This window comes from Acomys russatus, chromosome 18 (assembly GCF_903995435.1).
Source record: "Acomys russatus chromosome 18, mAcoRus1.1, whole genome shotgun sequence".
NCBI classification, from domain to species: Eukaryota; Metazoa; Chordata; class Mammalia; order Rodentia; family Muridae; genus Acomys; species Acomys russatus.
This window is the reverse complement of record NC_067154.1, coordinates 21179541-21200355: the sequence shown is the minus strand read 5'-3', so window position 1 is coordinate 21200355 and position 20815 is coordinate 21179541. Positions and strand designations below refer to the sequence as shown.

The 20815-nt window shown below is 43.2% G+C and overlaps 1 protein-coding gene across 3 annotated transcripts in view; it reads left to right on the top strand.

Annotated features, from left to right (window-relative positions):
* Dgkh (diacylglycerol kinase eta) overlaps window positions 1-20815 on the top strand; it is a 171870-nt gene that overhangs the window by 136920 nt on the left and 14135 nt on the right. For all 3 annotated transcript variants that reach the window (XM_051160864.1, XM_051160863.1, XM_051160865.1), the window contains 9 exons: window positions 3594-3725; window positions 6522-6639; window positions 8562-8672; window positions 8802-8898; window positions 13919-14026; window positions 16382-16495; window positions 16752-16886; window positions 18690-18853; window positions 20087-20192. In XM_051160864.1, coding sequence (XP_051016821.1) covers window positions 3594-3725; window positions 6522-6639; window positions 8562-8672; window positions 8802-8898; window positions 13919-14026; window positions 16382-16495; window positions 16752-16886; window positions 18690-18853; window positions 20087-20192 — 1085 coding nt within the window. The remainder of the gene's footprint in view (window positions 1-3593; window positions 3726-6521; window positions 6640-8561; window positions 8673-8801; window positions 8899-13918; window positions 14027-16381; window positions 16496-16751; window positions 16887-18689; window positions 18854-20086; window positions 20193-20815) is intronic.

Sequence of the window (20815 nt, the reverse complement as noted above, 5' to 3'; positions counted from 1 at the left end):
TTAAAAAATTTTTTAAAAAGTCGCTGGCCTCATATGCACTGTGCTTAGCCTTTGAGGGACTCAGCACTCCCTTTTATTTTGCTGATCATCCAATGCTTGTTTCTAAGTTAAGTTTTAAAATCAAAAGACTTCTAATTACAACCTTGTCTCTACCAAAGTAGTTTTGCCTAGAAATTATGATAGTGTTGCCTAAAGATTGCTAACTTTCCCTGTCTCTGTCTTTCAATAGAAAATAAATTTGTCCTTTTAGTATTTCACATAATATAAAGTTTCTGATTACTATTGGACAGGACAGACAGAAGGATGTGAGCAGTATGAATGTACTTATAATGTACTGAAGAAAACTCAGCATATCAGGGCTGTTTCTTCTCAAAGTTCATTAACATTTTGTTTCCAAACTTGGACTGCTTTTTTTTTTTCTATAGCTTTCCTAACTGTAAAACTGAAGATGGTAGTATACTATTGTAATTGGGTTGTGGTTAAGGTTGACAAAGTTACTGTACAAATGTGCCCAGAATGGCATCTGATGCACAGTGTTTTATAAATGTTTGCGCTCTATCATTGTTGCTGTTGCTTTTAGAAAATTTGTTTCACTGTACTTAAAGCCCATAAGAAAATCAAAATTAGCTTCTGTGAAGTTCAGATATTCAACATACATATTTACAGGCAAATTCTTAAAATCTGTTCCCAGATGGAAATTGAACTTTCAGGGCATTCAGTTCCAATACGTATCTCATGTTGGCTGTAGTTGTTAGAAGACTAATCTTTGTCATAAATTTACATTTTTCTGCTTTGAAATTCAACCCATGTTGGAGGATATTAATGGATTTTATGTATCATGATGTTAGCAATAAGAACTCCTGGCATGTGTATGGTGTTTTTATGATTGGCTTAACATTGGTTTAATTTACCAAATGGTTATTTTACCAATTTTAAGATAAATATCTGTCTTCTGGGGCTGTATCTCCCCCTTCTTCCCTATGGCAGTCCCTGAATTGTGCTACAATTGGCTTTTGCGGTATCATGTTCCCTTGCTACATCTGATGTCTTTCTTTATATCAGGTGTCTTTTAGCTTCCTGCAGTAGTCTGTAATTTGGTGATTTCGAGTTGTTTGCTTTCTCTGGTTACATCCCTTTTGTCAATGTCTACCTTAAAATGTCTTGAACAAGCTCCAGATGCTCTTTGTAGGGCCATAGCGTCCATGCCACTTATTCAGCATGTTCTGATGTTGCCACAACTACTGCATTTCTTCTCAAACTTAATTGCAATAGCTTTCCTTCATCTTTATAACCTCTCTTGCTTTTTATTTGGACCTATCATTTCTATATTTGAATTCTTCTGTCATCTCCAGTGTACTTTGTGAAATTGGTAGTCATGCTTTTTGATATTTTGACCACAGTAGTGTTAGCAGTGGCATCCATACATCTGTTCTCTTCCATTCATGTGCACTCTCGCCCATGGCTTCCAGTCAGTCACTATCCCACCTTACTGTACTCTCACAGACTCAGCATTTCCTTTGGTTAAAGAGAAAGCTGAAAGCTACTGTTAGGATGGTAAATCAATAGATAAACAGATTTAGGAAAGTCTTTAATCTTGCCATGTTTGATGCCAATTTTGCCTATAATCCAACTAACTGAAAAATCATTGGCAGTAGAAGTGTTCCTGTGTTCAACCATCATTATTTTTATTGAATCATCCATAATATGTCATTATTAAATTATGCAATTGATGTCTAAGATGTGAGAAATACAGTATATTAGGGTGTTCAAGGTAACGCCTTATTTAAGAAGCACTGATTTGATTCCCTGCAGCGGAATATCGATCTTAGTCATTGCTGCACTTTCTGCTTTTTGTCAGAGGTAAACATCAAAAGTTGCTTCATGTCCGAAACCAGCTCCAGAAGCCCCACCTGTCACACCCGAGAGTGGCTCTTTTCCTACCTTTGTGCCGACTGTTTTTGATCAGTGACAACAGCATGCAAGATTAATATAGTTAAATTTGTAATGAGTCTGAGCGAAAGTGAAGATAATTAAATTTTAGAGTACTTTTAAATTGAATTTATTGACTACTTTAAAAAAATACCTACTGATGGCCTCTAGATTAGTTCAAGGTGGTGATGTTTTTCCTCCATTAACTTGCCTCAGTTAGATAGAATTAAGTCTTCCTTTTTGTTATTTTCTTCAATACTTAATTGTATTGAGCTTTTAAAAGACTATAACTAAACCATTTGGAGCATTTCATTATTTGAATTAATGATGGCAAGGAAATCATAATTGGGCAGATGTTATAAATGATATCTTTTCTTGATTTTAATTTTTATTTTTTATTAAAAATATTTTTACAAACAATATATTATAGACCATATTCTTTTTCCTCTCTCAATTTCTCAGATTCTCCCTAATTCCTTACCAACCCAACTTCATGATCCCTCCCCCCTCCCCCTCCCCCTCCCCTTCTCCTCCCCTCCTCCCCCTCTCCTTCTCCCTCTCCCTCTCCCCCTGTCCCTCTCCCCCTGTCCCTCTCTCTCTCCCTCTCCCCATCTTCCTCTCTCCCTCTCCCTCTGTCCCTCTCCCTCTGTCCCCCTCCCTCTCTCCCTCTCCAACAAAAACAAAGGACAAACAAACAAAACACCACACAAAAAATCACATGGAGCTCTGTATTGTTTGGCCTCTGACTCCTGGGCCTCGAGCCTGCCCTGGAGTGTGGTGATGCAGCCAGAGACACTCCATTGGAGAAAACTGGTTTTCTCTTTCCCAGCAGGTATCAGTTGCAAACAGCTTCTTGGTTAGAAGTGGGCTCTGTGTCCACTTCCCCTTCTTCATCCTAGTATTTTGTCTTATTTGAACTCATGCAAATCTCATATATGATATTTAGTTCTCTGTTAGTTCATGTGTGTATCAGCCCTGTTGTGTCTGGAACACACTGTTTGGACTCTTTCTGCCTCCTCTTCTGCATAGATCCCTGAGCCTTCTGAGGAGGAGGTTGATAATGACGTCTCATTTAGGGCTGAATGCTCCAAAGTCTCTTACTCTCTCTACATTGTCTAACTGTGGGTCTCTGTGTTAATTACCATATACTGCAAGAAGTTTTTCTAATAAGGTTGAGTGATGCACCAATCTGAGTCCTAGCCAAGCATCTCCGTTAATTGAAGATAACATTAACTCCTGTTTCATGTGCATTCACGTGTTCCACTGGGAGTCATATCAATTACGTATGATCATTTACCCAATATTCATGATTAACAGGAAATGTGGTAATGTGCAGCATAACAGTCTCTAGGCTTTAAATTTTGTATTTCTCAAGTGTGGTTTGATCACATTCAAATGAAGCATATTATTGATTTTTTAATGATGGTAGATATCTGTGTTCTGGTAACATCCATTCAAAACCAGAGATCAGTATATCTCCCTCGGTAGATGCTCTCCATGTGTCTCAGGAAAATGAAAATAAAATGACAGGCAAGGTAAATATCATTAAGTCTTCAGTTCCACTCATTGATTTAAATAGGCATTTGGTTGCTGTTACATGTATTGAGTTTATAGGGGCTTGTTTAGTTTCATTTGCCATTTTTAATCTGCATTTTTGTGAACAGCCAAAACCACATCTCAGTCTCCCGATGCCCAGGCAAGTCGTGGCCCTTCCCAAACTGATTCCGTCACTGGTCCAGCTGTGGCCACCACCAAAGAAAATCTCCCTGTGCTCAACACGAGAATCATCTGTCCAGGTAGGGCAATGTGTGACATGGTATACGTTCTAGTAGATCTGTGAAAATATGTAACTTCTATTATTCATAGGCTACAGAAAGGTGTTGTTAGTGACAGATGTTCCTTTAAGAGACTGTTGTTGCCAAACTTAGGTGTAGAATTATTACCTGTCTAATTGTATAGGGCACATTCAAACACACATTCTAGGCCCTGCCCTTAGAAACGTTAGTTCACTGGTTCTGGGTCGGAGCCCAGGAGTCTGTGCCTGAATTGGAACTGACGTTCTTCCCCTTCAGTGACCTCCAGGTATCTCCACAGCTTTCCTTGTGGTCTCTTAAGCCACTACGTTCTCTGCAGAGATTGCCGGCCTAGTAGCTGTTCTAGGCTTGTTGAAATGAGTTTGCTTGGGATTAGGTTGATGCACGTAGACCCAAAAGCAGACAGGTAATAGCTGGAGGAAAATACACATGCCTCAGAGGTTCCTAAGGAACGGGAGGACAGTAGCTGCCTCAGAGCTTCCTAAATTTACAGAGGTTTTTAAATTCTTTTGATCTTCATTTGAGTGTGTTGGGATCTATGTAGACCATGAAAAGAACCTTCTCGTGGAATTTCTTTTTAAAGATGAACTGTAATCCAAGTACTGGTTGGAGACTTTTTTTCCTTTCAATAGAGACAGAACAACCAGTCAGGTGATCAAGGAGATAGAGTGAGTACCCAGAAGCCCCATGTGACCACAGTGTGACCCTGGGAAGATCTAAAGGACACTAATCCACAGGAGAGTATGCATTCTTCTCAAGCACACGTAGAACATTCTCTGGGGTAAAGCCTAAGCCAGTTGGGACTCAAACCATTCCCAGAGAAACGAAAAGGATCACCATCTCACTTTTGTGCTCTCGGCATGATGGAGCGAAAGCAGAACTGGTGAGAGAATGAGATTTGGGAAGTACACAGGTGTGGAAACATGTAAGGAATACATTAGAAAAAATAATAAGCAAGTGTAGAGGAATGTTAATCCAGCAGCATGGCTGCACTGGACAGTGATCACATGTAAAGACCTTCTAGGGGCTGTGTGATCTGGCTGGAATGCAGACAAGCTTTAGGTTGCAGGATGATGTGGCTGGAATACAGGCGCCTTCATCGCCAAACCATGGAGGTATTAGAGAAGGAAGCAGCCATGTTGAAAAGTGACGTCTAATTGAGGGGCAGACAAAGGGATGAATCAGAGAAAAATTTGACATAACGAGTCAGAGATAGGACATGCCCAACTCTCGTGAGAACAGGGCAGGAAAGAGAGGCTACTTAAGAGGAGTGCAGGGAGAGAGGGAAACATTTTTATCAAGGGTTTCTTACTGGTATGGTCAGACAGAGCAATTCTAATAAGCCAAGAGAAGCCAGTTTGAGTCAGTCATCTTAGAGAGGATTGGAGGCCAGAATAGCTGAGTTGAACTAGCCAGCGAGAGTTCAGGCTTGAGAATGCCTCTCATCTCATCCTCTCATCTGAAGAAATAAAACCATTTACAACTAATAGAAGTGCTTTGAGGTAAGTGAGGACAGAAATGCACCGTCCTAAAACTTAACTGATGCAGCTGGACCATGCGTAGGGTGAAGTGTATAGCTGTAAACGTGTCCAACCTCCTGACACCCACCTTGGTAAGCTAGGATAAGGGCAAACTAACGGACGCACACAGCAGGAAGCTCGCAATAGGTGTCAGAGTGTAGATAAATAGAGAATAAAAAGCCAGTAGAGAAAATGAACAAGAAGTTGAAGAGTGAAAACTCAAACCAGTAAAATCAGAATTGAGAGAAATCTTGAGAAGACACCATTATGGAGCTTAGAGAAACAGATTATGTGTGTGTGTGTGTGTATACACACACACACACACACACACATACATATACACACATATACACACATTATACTGTCTGACGATCAACAATTGCCAATATTTTGGAACGTGGAAATTGCAAAACACGTTCCACAAATTATGTCACTTTGAATATAAATATTATATATATATAGTGGACATAAATACTCCATAAAGACCAGTCAGAACCTAGAGGAAACAGACAAATGCCTAAAAACACGTGAGCCAAAATCCCACTCAAGAAGACATAAAAACAAAATCAAACACTGGAAATAAAAGCTTGGCATGGTAGCACATGCCTTTAATCCCAGCGCTGGGAAGACAGAAGCAGGCAGATCTCTGTGAGTTTGAGGCCAGCCTCGTCTACACAGCAAGCTCCAGGACAGCCAACACTACATAGAGAGACCCTGTCTCAAACCACCAGGAAAGGGAGGAAGTACGACTGTGTGCCTTCCCAGACTTACCTGGCATATAGAAAACCTCAAGGGATGCATGCATGTGCACATGCTCAGACGTGCACACAAGCAAGCTAAGGCACTACTAAAGCTAGTAAGTGTACTAAGCTTACAGAGTAAATGATCAATATGCAGAAATTATGTTGTTATCATTACATTTCTGTACACTGCAACTGAGCAATCTGATCATGAAGTTAAGAAAAAAGTTCCACTTGAAATTGTATCAAAAATGACAAAATACTTGGGGTGAATTTAACCCAGAAAATGAAGTGCTGGAAAACTACAAATCATAAAATTGCTGAATGCTGAGGACTCATCACAAATACTCCTTTTCATGTTGTTCTCTCTGTAACTCTTTTATTACAGCAGACAGACATTTGCACATATTAAAACACCTCACGTTCATAAGCAAGATGTTTGAGACAAGACCAGGATGAGTGGACCAGATCTGACCCTACTTTCTCTTAATCATGTGATCCTCGCATTTTTCTGTCAGGTTTACGAGCAGGACTAGCTGCCTCCATTGCTGGGAGTTCTATCATCAACAAAATGTTGCTGGCAAACATCGATCCTTTTGGTGCAACGCCGTTTATTGACCCGGATCTGGATTCGCTGTAAGAGACGCCTTTGTGGTGATTTGGCTTTAGTTTGTTTGTTTCTGTTATGTTCAGTTCCTAACATTGTGCCTGTGTCCCCGAGTATGTGGTTGTATCCTCAAAAGGGGCTGTGAAGATGCTTAGAAGTAGATGATGGTGACGAAGCTCCGTGGTCTGTCCCTGAGGTGGTCTGCCTCACCTGCTGTTTAGCAGCACACTCTGGCGCAGTGCTTCTTGCTGCTCCCTGACGGGTAGTGCTGATTTGTGCCCGTATTTGCGCCCTCCCTGCCTTCCTCGCTCATCAGTCTGCTAATCCTGCCATCTTTCCACATCTAACTGCATGGTTTCCAACCCACGTTGATCTCATCTCTGTAGACTCCCTAAAAGTGCATTTGAAAGGTTGAGATGGACTTAATTTTGTTTTCACTTTAAAATGTGCTTTGTGAGTGTGTGCGTGCGTGTGTGTGTGTGTGTGTGTGTGTGTGTGTGTGTGTGTGTGTGTGTGTGTTTGCACATCATGGTATGTATCTGGTGGTCAGAGGACAACTTGTAGGAGTCAGTTATTCCCTTCTACCATGTGGGTCCCAGGAATTGAATGCGGGTCATCAAGTTTGGAAGCAAGTACCTTTACCCATGGTGGAAGGAGAGAACTGAGTCCTGCAAATTCTCTTTTGGTCCTCATACGTAGACGTGGCATTTGTGCAACATTCATCCACCCCTAAAAATGTAATTGGAAGAATTAAAAAAGTAGTAACAATATTTATAATAAAGTACTCCTTACAGTTTGTCCACTTTTATTGGCTGATGATTAGGAAGGAGAAGCCTTGCCCATGAGATCAGAGCCTCCCGTAGATGCATCATCTGCCTGTGTGGTCAGAGCCTTATGTGGAAGACAGAAGGCTTCAGGCTGCCAGATTTAATAGGAAACAAAACACTGACTGTCTCTGCTTTGCTTTTGTCTCAGACCAAAAATGGCATATATGCACTGTGCTTGCGCACATAGCGTATCTCTAGGGTGTGCCTTCATGTTTGTGCACATAGTGTATCTGTAGGGTGTGACTCCATGTTTGTGCACATAGCATATCTGTAGGGTGTGACTCCATGTTTGTGCACATAGCGTATCTGTAGGGTGTGACTCCATGTTTGTGCACATAGCGTATCTCTAGGGTGTGACTCCATGTTTGTGCACATAGCATAGCTGTAGGGTGTGACTCCATGTTTGTGCACATAGCATATCTGTAGGGTGTGACTCCATGTTTGTGCACATAGCATATCTGTAGGGTGTGACTCCATGTTTGTGCACATAGCGTATCTGTAGGGTGTGACTCCATGTTTGTGCACATAGCATAGCTGTAGGGTGTGACTCCATGTTTGCACACACAGTGTATCTCTAGGGTGTGACTCCATGTTTGTGCACATAGCATAGCTGTAGGGTGTGACTCCATGTTTGCACACACAGTGTATCTCTAGGGTGTGACTCCATGTTTGTGCACATAGCATATCTGTAGGGTGTGACTCCATGTTTGCACACACAGTGTATCTCTAGGGTGTGACTCCATGTTTGTGCACATAGCGTATCTGTAGGGTGTGACTCCATGTTTGCACACACAGTGTATCTCTAGGGTGTGACTCCATGTTTGTGCACATAGCATATCTGTAGGGTGTGACCCCATGTTTGCACACACAGTGTATCTCTAGGGTGTGACTCCATGTTTGTGCACATAGCATATCTGTAGGGTGTGACTCCATGTTTGCACACACAGTGTATCTCTAGGGTGTGACTCCATGTTTGTGCACATAGCGTATCTCTAGGGTATGGCTCCTAATTTCCAATCCTCTAGGGAGAATGGGCACCCAAGTGGTGGTAAGTGCAATCATGTAAATAAACTGTGCTTGCTGTAATGAATCTGAAATTGACTTTTATGTACTTTCCCTTACAGAGATGGCTACTCTGAGAAATGTGTCATGAACAATTACTTTGGGATTGGATTAGATGCAAAAATTTCGTTAGAATTTAATAATAAGAGAGAAGAGCACCCTGAAAAATGCAGGTAATTTCAATAATAGCAATAATGTTACATCAAGGCAATTTTACTTTAATTTCACTTATTATCTCTTCTGCTTTGAGGGGGTGAATAAATAACATTTCCTAAGATTGCACAAAAATACTTATTTTTCAGAAGCCGAACTAAAAACTTGATGTGGTACGGAGTCCTTGGGACCCGCGAGTTATTGCAGAGGTCATACAAGAACCTGGAACAAAGGGTTCAACTAGAGGTGAGCCGATCCCAGAGCCGAGACACCTGAGTGTGTCCTACAGAGGCAGTTGGAGGAGCTAACTTGACCTGATTCCTCTTAAGTAGGGAATAAATGTAGGCTAAAGGTAGTGTCAACTCGTCTAGAAGGAACAGACTTAACCGTACCATTCTCATCTGTTCCTGAAGCCAGGGCCACCAAGCTGGAACCTGGCAGGTACGTTAGCAAGACAGTGTCTTTGATAATGGACTTTGCCACTTCAGTGTTCCAACTCTGCAGTGCCCAGTGTTTTATAAAATCCTTGGAGATGGTGTTGGTAGGTCATACATTTTAATTTAAATATATATTTATTCTGATTCAATTATTTCCAACAAGTCAGTTAAAATTAAGATTTTGACAATGTTTTACTAATGTAAATAGAAACGAAAGGATAACAAAAGTTACTTGCAATAGCAAGAAATCGATGATTGGAAATCCTTGGAGTCTACCGATTACTATGCATTTATTTTCTTTTATCCTCGGCCCAGGGCTTATCTTTTTATCTTTACTATCTTACTTTTCTTTTATGATCAGATATTTTTTATCTGAAGTACACCACTAATGCAGAAGAGATTATGACTCTTAAGTCTTAAATGCTCTGCTGGGTTAACTTAACTGAGCAGTGTTGTCTTGGCATTGTCTTGTCACTGGGGTGTAGGCCAGCTAGGGCGCTTCAGGCACTGTCAACTAAATGTCATGCAAGTCAGCCCATTGATCCTTTCCACTCTAGAAAATATCACTAGGCATGGTTGCTTGTACAGTTAAAATAGAGGTGAGGTGAAAGGCTACAAAACCAGGAAGGTTCACCCTTTGCTCAGACTCTGCATTGCAGCCCCACCCAAGGCAGTTAGCTACCCTCGTATGTGTTGTGTTGTGTCTTCCTTCATTTTTGACCCATGTCCTCAGTTGGCCACACTCCTTAAGAGCAGTTAGATCGTTCTAATCATTGCCGTAACCTCGGTGTGTAACACAGTAGCTGACACCTTCTCAAGACACAGATGGTTAGGGAAATGACACTTTGATAAAGGAAGATGCTCCTTGAATTGTGATGAGTGACATGTCCAGCAGGGCTCCAGGAACAGACTGATTGGAGCATGAGAGGATGAAGAAATGACAGACAGACACAAGGACAGAAAGCCGGGGCCGGTGGCCTGGCTCTCAGCTGAAGAAGCTGCAGCTCTCTAGGAACGCAGCATATATAGTTGAACAGGGAGGCGGGATTATTACATAATGATGAACACGGAGGCGGGCTTTATGGTGTACAGCTGGATCAGGGGACACATAAGCTAACCTTGGTAGGAGCTGTCTCTGTACGGGTGAGCTTTAGGCTGTAAACACCCAGGGCGCAGAAAGCTGTCCTGGACATGGTCTGCACATACCAGCCATACTAGCACTTGGTCCCCTGAGGAAGGCTTTGCCATCCCTCTGCACCTGACGCTACAGGGTTCTTGACACGGTTGTGCTTGTGTCAACAACACACATTCACTCAGGATTTCACTTACCCGGAGCTTCCTCTGTTCCCATCTGATCATAAATTAGTGGGGGTGGGGGAAGAGCCAGGTGTGATGGCACATGCCTGTACGCCCAGCTCTTCTGGTATGGAAGCAAGACAGTTGCCCACATTTGAGGTGTGGAGTTCCAGGCTACATAGCGTGACCCTTTCTTCAAAAAAGCAAAGCAAACAAACGGCACAACAGTATACCTAACCGACCTCACACATGCTCAGGAGGCTTACTTAGCCCGTAGCTGGTGTCCTGACCCAAAGGCTGCCTAATCAAGAAGTCTTGACTGTCTCATGTAGTTCCTAGTGCTGTAGGAAAAGTGAAAAACACACTGGCTACTTGTCAGCCTGGGTGGCCGAACAGTCTTTGTAACTGGAAATGATCTTTGCTGCTGATGTAAGTTTTAAAGAAGACATCTTACCTAGAGCTCTTTCCTCTCCATTTTAAAAGACACTGATGGTGTGGGACCCTCTGACAGCCTGATGAAACAATGGATCCCTTTAATAACGTTTTAAAACTTAATGCATTAAACAAGTTATGTAGACATAATGCACAGTATGATAATCAGTTAAGTATTTTTGTCAGATTACCATATATTTCCTTATTACCAAATCAAGTAAAATATAATGAGATGTCTAATAAATACAATGTTTCAGAAACACATGAGAGGCCTGTGAGGTGGCTCTGTGGGTAAAGGGCCCTGCTGCCAAGCCTGGGAACCAGAGTTTCGTCCCTGGAGCCCACATGACAGAAGGGGAGAACTGGCTCCTCCAAATTGTCTTGTGGCCAGTGCGCACACATCATGGTACATCATGACCGCCCCCCGCTTAAACAAATGAGCATAATAAAAATGAGAACAGCCGCTATCTGAAGCATCTCTGCTTCCATACAGTCTGCACGTCTGTGGATGGGGCAGTCACAGGGACTGTTAATGGCCGGCTTGTTGCCTACGCCTGTAGCAGAGTAAGTCTAAGCCCTACGTTGGTTAGTGGACATTTAATCAACAAGTATCCATTAAAAAAAAATATCCAAGGACCCCTTACTTTCAAACTTCAAGTTAAGAATCTGTAAATACAAGTGTATGTTAGATCAGCCTGGCCTGGCTGCTCATGCTTGTAATCGTAACCCTTGAGATGTGGGAAGGAAGGTGGTGAGCCTGGGGCAGCCTGAGCTACATGCCCTTATCCAAAAAAGCAAAAAGTATATGCTAAGGGATAAAATAAGAAACTTAAAGTAAGGAAAAGTAAGCCACCTTCTAAGAGCATTGAGTGTGGAGGGCCTGTTTAACAGTTTCTCTCCTTGGTGATGGTGCTGGTGGGATAGAGATGGAGCAAAGTCCCCCCAGGAGGCGCCCGGTTGTGTGCTGGTCCTGTTTTGAGTTCACCGTTCATTCCCTGTTTTACACAGACAACTTTGCCCCTCTGGTATGGAAGGATATGGATTTCATGTGTGGAATTTGAATTTGTGCTGGCAAAGATTTGGACAGTGGCTTCTCTGTCTACAAGTGGGTGGAAGAGTGCTTGGTGCAAATTCCCTGGACGAGACAGAAGAACTCACAGTGCAAACTGAGATGCATGGTGGCATGGACACGGGGTTGCTGTGCGGCACTGGGGTGCTCATAGCCCCAGCTTTCAGAGCGCGGGGAGAGCTTTATGATGGGAGCTTCAGGATAGGATCACAGCATATCTGCTCCTTTACAGCTGCACAGTGTTGGGCAGTGTAAATGGGAGGTTTCACTAAAATTTACATACATTAATTAACAGTGACTTGTCTATAAAATGCCTTACTGAAGTGTGGGTCAAAGCAGTCCAACTTTCTCACTGAAATAATGATCATATGCTCTTGTGCATTTTAAGTACAGAGAGAATGTAAACACAAATAACTGGAAAGAGGCAAATTCATACAGAAGCTATGAAGACAATCCACTCCTTAAGTGCTTATTACTATCGTAGTATCTAACCAAATTTTATTTAAGAATGAATAAGTAGAATTTTAAAAAAACCATGAAATTAAAATACATTTGCAGAACAACATTTATGAAAATGCCAATTTAGCTTGTACTCAGGAAAATTGATCCATTTGTAAATATAAAAGAAGTATTTTTGTCTTGTTTTGTTTTGTATTTTAAGACAGGGTCTCACTATGTAGCCCAAACTAGCCTGAAACTTGGAGCAATCCTCACCCGGAGAGGGTTGGGGCTGAAGAGATGGCTCAGCTTTCAGAGAATTCAGGCTCCTGACACCAACATGGGCTAATAACCAATGGTAGCTCCAGTTTTAGGCAATCTAGCACCCTCTTCTGGTCCTCACAGGCACTGCATTCATTCATACCATGTGTAATTACTGTCACTAGCCCTCACTTTCCCATCTGAGTGGTAATTTAATTTTCACTTAGGTGAATTAGAAGGTGGGAGTGTACAGTGCTCTTCAATATGCATAATTTTTGTGCCCTTTGCATCTAGCTACATGAACAGCACAGCTTTGATTAGAAACTTTGATTGTATGTGTGTGTGTGTGTGTGTGTGTGTGTGTGTGTGTGAGAGAGAGAGAGAGAGAGAGAGAGGAGGGGGGGTGAGGAGGAAGAGGTATGTGTGCAAGTGTACCAACACATACATGTGGGGTCAGAGGACAACTTGGGGAATTTCATATATACATGAGTATTGAACTCAAGTTGTCCATGTTGGTGCCAAGCACCTTTACCCACCACCTAACCAGCTCATCAGCCTTGACCCAGCTTTCAGCTTAGATGGTTGCTGCTTAGTTACCAAACCCAGGCAAGTACCAAGTTTTGAGAAGTCCTGAGTGAGATGAATGGGGTCAAATCCTGCCCATACAGGGCTTACTTGACCTCAGGAATACAGGCTAGAACCGCAGTTCTCAACCTGTGGGTCATGACCTTTTGGGGATTGAATGACGGGGTCACCTAAGGCCATTGGAAAACACAGGTGATTCCATTGAGATTCACAACCATAGCAAAATCACAGTTACGAAATAGCAATTAAAATAATTTTGTGGTTGGAGGTCACCACATGAGGAGCGATAGTAAAGGGTCACAGCAGCATTAGGAAGGTTGAGAACCACTCGGCTAGAATTTTGTAGGTGGTCTGAAGGAGATTCAAGAAAAGTATCTGCCTGATCTGGGCGGAAAGATGAAAGGAAGCATATTTTTAATTCAATTTTTATAAAATCTCTTCTTTAGTTACTTATACTTTGAAGACTTAAGAGAAAAGTAAGAGGAAGGCCTTTGTAAGGTGGAAGTGTGTATTTACCAGAAAACGAGCCCTGTGGACACATTCCTGTGTCAGTATCCCTGAGGTAGCAGCTCCGCTCTTTTTGTCTGACCTCTTAGTGTTTTATTTTTGAGACAGTGTCTCATGTAGCCCAGGCTGCACCTGAACTTGCTCTGTAGCTAAGGAGGCCCTCGAACCCCTGCTCTTCCCACATGCACTTGAGAGTGCTAGGATTCGACGCATTCTAACCTCCAGGCTGTTTGCCTTGCAGTGTGATGGGCAGTATATTCCACTCCCCAGCTTACAAGGCATAGCCGTCTTGAACATCCCCAGCTATGCAGGAGGCACCAACTTCTGGGGCGGAACCAAAGAGGACGATGTAAGTAGCACAATAGGGCTAGAGTTTGTTTCTTCAGTGGTCATTAAATTACTACATTGTCTTGGCTTTTAAAAATGTGCTTTGTGATATTAACTTCATATCAGTATTTACATGACAGCTGTTTTTACATTGGAAATTCATAACATCTTCTTTCAACATTTTCTCTCTCGTGAATATGCTGTCAAGTTTCTGCAGTCTTGGCATTAAAGGTGTGCATTATCACACCTGGCAAGGTTGGGGGCTGTTTCTGTTTTCTTTGTAAACTTCCCTGTATTATGAAAGAACAACCACAGTCTCGTTTATTTGGTGCAAATACAGTTGCTCTTTAAAAGGGATGAAAAAGAGAACACAATTGCTGAAGTGGGCATACCATGAGAAGTGATGTGATTTCGTCATCTGGAAGGATCGTTCCCTGATTTCAGTTAGAGGCATACACAGGCATACGAGGTCTGATGCTAATCGTGCGGATAGGTTCTGGGACTGTGGGCGCATAGCCCGTTCTTTTTTGTGGCTGTGAATTCAGTGAGAATAATATAAATAACTTTGGCATTCTTTTGTTTTTTGTTTGTTTTGTTTCCAAGACAGGGTTTCTCTGTGTAGCCTTGGCTGTCCTGGACTCACTTTGTAGAGCAGCCTGGCCTCAAACTCACAGTGATCCACCTGCCTCTGCCTCCCTGATGCTGGGATTAAAGGCGGGTGCCACCGTGCCTGGCCAACTTTGGCATTCTTACACATCCACCAGCCACTCGGTGGTCTAAGAGTTTTATATTCATTGTTTAGCACCCACAGTTCTCTTCGTGTGTGTGTGTGTGTGTGTGTGTGTGTGTGTGTGTGTGTGTGTGTGTGTGTGTGTGTGTGTGTGCCCCCGCGCGCGCGCGCACGCACTACAATGAAAACTGAGGTCCCTGCACATACTAATTGAGCCCTGTAACACAGAGCTACATCCTCAGTCCCAAACCATACTTTTTTAACCTTAAGCATTGAGGAAAAAAAATGGAGAGACAGTTTCTAACAGAGATACAACTTGAATCCCGGCAGATAACAGAATTTAGAAGAGATTATCAGTGTCGGTGAGTTTGTGGGTCCGTATTTCCAATACAAGTTTTAAATAGGATATTCTTTTAGAGTGGGTAAAAAAAAATTGGTCATAATTACGATAGAATAAGTGAGAAAGTCACAAGAACGAACTGACACTGACTAAATTTAAATTCTTGCAATGAATTTTGTGAATGTGCACTTGACATAAAAGCATAGTACATCTGGGGAAGTTTTGCCCTCTAAGATTCATGATTACCTACTCACAAGTGCCCCAAGAGGTCTTTCTATCAAAATACAAGGCACAGGGCTAGTGAGACAGCTCGGCTCAGCAGGCCAGGGCACTTACTGCTCTTGCAGAGGACCCAGGTTCGGTTCCCAGCACCAGCTTACAACCACCCAGAACACCTGCAGCTCCTGAAGATCTGTTCTTGTTTGCTTCCCATTGCTATGATAAACTGCATGCCCAATAGCAATGTGGGGAGGAAAGGCTTTGTTTAATCCCCTCATGTCCTGATCACAATTGGCTGGAGGGAAATGAGGGCAGGAACTGAAGCAGAGACCATGTGGACCGTGCTGTTTACTGACTCTTCTCCCCGTGGCTTGCTCAGCCTGCTTTCTTAGACAGCCTAGGAGTGCCTATGCAGGTGGTACAGCTCACAGTGGGCGAGGCCCGCCCACACCAGTCAGTAATCAAGACAATACCTGAGGATGTGGCTACAAGCCAGTGTGATGGGGGCAATCCTCCCATTGAGGTTTCCTCCTCCCAGGTGACCTGTCTGTGTCGAGGTGATAAAAATGAACACACTCTTTTGGTCTCTTCAGGCACCTGTACTCACCTGCAGATGATTCACCTTTTAAAAAAAGATGACAGCACAAATGTATGTTGTTCAGCGTACTTTGAAGGTGTGTCTTTAAAACCTGCCAAGTGCACAGGCTCACGATTAGCGTGTTTATCAGCATCCACTTCTGGGCCTCGGCAGACATCTGAGAAGTACACATCACCTTATCACAATGTCTGCCAATTATATGTGATGCCTTTAGATGTCTACACCAAGATGAGTCATTTTGAGATGTGTTGGTCCAGACAGTGCTGAATGAGATGTTTGAGTACCACACTCCTGCAGATCTTGAAACCTTTTTTGAAATGTTTATTTTAAACTGCCTTCAGCATTCATTTCCTTGGTCGATTCCTTTCTGATATTTACTTTATCACGTTTTCTGTGTTTGGTCTATCTGTATGGCAGGCTTTGGGGGCTTGGCATTGCCTTCTACCTAGACTGTTGGTGGAAATGTGTGTAATACTGTTTTCCCTTTTAGATATTTGCTGCCCCTTCATTTGATGACAAGATTCTGGAAGTCGTTGCAGTCTTTGACAGCGTGCAGATGGCAGTGTCAAGGGTCATTAAATTGCAGCATCACCGGATAGCACAGGTTGGCTTCTCAGGTCAAAGCTCACTGTATCTCTTGGGTCATGGAACGTGGAAGGAGCTATTGCAGATGACTGCTACACGGATGCACTTCTGTAGAAACACTGACTTTCCGTCACGTTGCTGTCACTGTGTCGTTGCAGTGGGAAAACGCGATGTTCTAGTCCACAGAGGGGAGTAAAGGCAAACCCAGATAATGCAGATTGTGTGGATTCTCGGGCTGATCTGTGGTCTCAAATAATGCATTGGCTTTATTTCAGTGCCGCACAGTAAAAATCACTATATTTGGTGACGAGGGAGTTCCAGTGCAGGTGGATGGTGAAGCGTGGGTTCAGCCTCCAGGAATCATCAAGATTGTGCACAAGAACAGAGCTCAGATGCTGACAAGAGACAGAGTATGTGACTAAGTTTACTCATGTGTGTATTGGGGGAGGTGCTGTGCAAGGAGGGCCATGCTTACACAGCCAGAGAGTTCCTGGATCCCCTGGAACTGGTGTTACGGGTGGTTGTGAGGCACCTGGTGTCGGGCTGGGTCTTCTGCAAGTGTACAGCATGCTATAACTATCGGGCCATCTCTCTAGCTTCTAAATAATTCTCCTAGAACATTATCGATTTTTTTTTTTTAAAGAAATGTCTCAGTGGTTGATTGCACTTGCTGCTTTTCCAGAGGACCTGGGGTCAGTTCCCAGCACCCATTTGGCAGCTCACAACTGTCTGTCACTCCAGTTCCACAGGCTCCAACACCCTCACACAGACAAAACACACATGCAGGCAAAGCACCAATGCACAAAAAGTTGGAAATTATGAAAAATAGAAAACATTGAAAGAAATTTAAATTATTTCTTAAATAGGCTTTCTGGCATATTTACAGGATTTAGCTCCTTGTTTTAAATATGAGCAAATATGAGCAAATATTTTAAATTAAGTATTTTTTCACAACTTTAAAGTTTACCAAGCAATTAAGCAGCAAGTACATAGAAGTCTAATTCTGTTCCTATATATTTCTTTTCATCTACCCTCAGCATATATAAGTTCTTATTGTTGGTATTTTGCACTAGTTGTACAGTTCTTCCAGTTGCTAATTTAATAATATATTGTTAATACCAGACATGGTGGCACCCACTTTCAGTTTCAGCTCCTTCAGTCAAGCCAGACTGGTCTGTATGAGTTACAGGCCAGCCAGGACTATACAATGAGACAGTTTCAAACACACACACACACACACACACACACACACACACACACACACACACTCATACATATACACATTCTCACCCACACATACATACATCCCACACACTCACACACACACACATCCCACTTACACTCACACACATACACATCCCACTTACACTCACACATATACATATTCTATCACACACACTTAATACACACATATCCTACATACACTCACACATGTACATACTCTGTCACACCCACACATCACATACACACACTTAAACACACTCACACACACATCCCACATACACTCACACACACACTCTATAACACACACACTTAATGCACACACACCCCACATACACACACTCTATCACACACACATCCCACATACACTCACACATATACACACTCTTATACACACTCACACACATATCCCACATACACCCACACATACACACTCTTCCCCCCCACATACACACTCGTCCACGCACGCGCATGCGCGTGCACACACACCCACACTCCTAGATAGCATTACTTTTCCTGTTGTTTCCCAGTGTTCCACAGCTTCTTTCTCCCTTTCTCACTCTTAGCCCTGGCAGCATTGACCTTTCTAATCACCTCCATAGTTTGGGGTTCCCCATTAAGTATTTTTAGTTAAGCTCAGCCTTTAACAGATAAGGCCGACAGTATTCATGCTGTCTAGTAAAAAAGTAAAGTTGTGATGGGACATTAATGGAACAGATGAAGATGGGCAAAGGTTCAGTGATGTAATCATCTTCGTTGGTCACATTACTCTGTCTTTGTGCTCCAATGAAACCCTTGAAAAATCCCTTTCACCAATTTAGTAAGTTTTTAGAGCATAACAAAGTGCTCCGAGTTTCAGACTCTACCCAGCTCTCATAGATCGCTGTATCTGTGTGTGTGTGTGTGTGTGTATGCGCGCGCGCGCATCTGGGTAGTTATGCTAGTCTCTGAGCTCCAACTTAACTGCTTCCTGCAACCCTGGCTTTAAATAGGCCTTTGAAAGCACTCTGAAGTCGTGGGAAGACAAGCAGAAGGGTGACTCCGGTAAGCCAGTTCTTCGAACCAACCTGTACATCCACCCCGCCGCTGACCTGGCTACAGAAGAGCTGTCGCAGATGCGGCTCTGCTCCCAGGCCGCAGAGGAGCTCATCACCAGGTACGCTGTGCTGCTGGAGTTGTGGCTGGGTGGGCTCTGCTCTTGGCCAGCTGTGTCTTCTTCTTAGAGGCCATTTTTGCTGCCTAGGGATGTGTTAGCCTGTTCCACTAGCTCCCTCCCATGGGCCTCAGCCATTCTCACCCCCTTTACAGCTCTTCCCAGCATGCTCTCTGCAGTCTACACCTTAAACACCCTGGACACCTACAGTGAACTTGCCCTTCCACGTGGTGCACTTTTCACTAGCATTTCTGCGCTACCCACTTAGGTGCTGCCCTCGAACTACTCACTGTCGGGGGTGGGAGTGTTAAAAGAAGTTTGAGCGGGAACCATGTCCCCACGGAAGGTCACAGGACAGAACAAACAGTTGCAGAATCACTTCAGGCAATGCAGACCACACATAAGTTCTCTTTCTAGGCAGGAAGGGAAGAGATACTTGAAAAATGAGTTTGATGAATTTACATATAAAAGTTGGCCAAGTAGTGGTGCCATTCACCTTTAATCCCAGCACTTAGAAGACAGAAGCCAGCCTGGTCTACAGAGTGAGTTCAAGGACAGCGAAGGGCACACAGAGAAATGCTGTCTCATAAAACAAACAAACAAGATATGAAAATCACTACAGCAGGGGGAGCTGGAGAGATGGCTCAGAGGTTAAGAGCACTGTCTCTTCCAAAGGTCCTGAGTTCAATTCCCAGCAATCACATAGTGACTCACAACCATCAGTACTGAGATCTGGTGCCCTCTTCTGGAGTGCAGGCAGACATGTAGGTGAAACACGGTATACATTTAAAAAAAACAACAAAAAAAAAACCACTATAACAGAACTAAGTTTCAGTGTGGAAGAGAGGCTGTGACAAGATCTTTGACTCCCCTTCCTAGCATGTTTGGAAGACCCAACTCTTAGCCACCAAGTGGGAACAGATTCTTAGCCTGCCACTTATTGGTTCTGTACATATATTCAGTCTCCGTGAGCCTCCATGCCTTCATCTGCAGGCTTGAGAAACTTAATCATCATAAGCAGTGAGCATGAAACTTGATGATACGTATAAAACAGCATGTAGATGGTAAAGGCACTAAGTCGTCCCCTGGTGTGTTGCATTTGAGGTTCCAAGGAGTGAATGTGTCTGTGGCCTTTGTCACTTTCAGCGCTGCTGTCTCCAGGCAGGGGAGACTCTTCAAAAGGCTAGTCTTCAGTGATGTGCCACACTGTGTATCTTGTCTCGCTTTTACTTTTAGGATTTGCGACGCAGCCACGATCCACTGTCTGCTGGAGCAGGAACTGGCTCACGCGGTGAATGCGTGTTCACATGCCCTCAACAAAGCCAACCCGCGCTTCCCGGAGGTAGGGTTTAATAATGCTAAATTCTCCTTCCACGGATTCTTTTGGGATTTCAGCTACTGTAAAGTACTGTAGAGGCACTCCCTGTGAGAGGCAGTAGTGTCTTTCTGTTCCTGTGATTAAAACATGGTAACCAAAAGCACCCTGAGGAGGGAGGAGTTTATTTGGCTTGCATGTCTCCATCACAGTCCGTCATGAAGTTGGCTTAGTAACTCAGCCAGGACCCATGGAGGAACGCTGCTCTACCTTGCTCACCTTCAGTTTTCTTATACCTCCCAGGACCACCTCCCCACAGGTGGCACTAGCCAAGTGGGTGGGGCTCCCTACGTCAATCATCTCTCAAGAAATGCTCCACTGACTTGCCTACAAGCCAGTGTGATAGAGGCATTTTTTCAGTTGAGGTTTGCTCTTCCCAGAGACCCTAGCTTGTGACAAGTTGACAATCTAGCCATCATAACTTCTTCAAGAGTTTCTACAAGAAACTTATAGACACACACACACACACACACACACATACACACATACCATATCACATACGCACACGCATATGCCACATATATATGTATGTCTCGCACACGCATACACATTTTCTGCATGTCTTTCTATTTCACATGGAATCCTTTGCC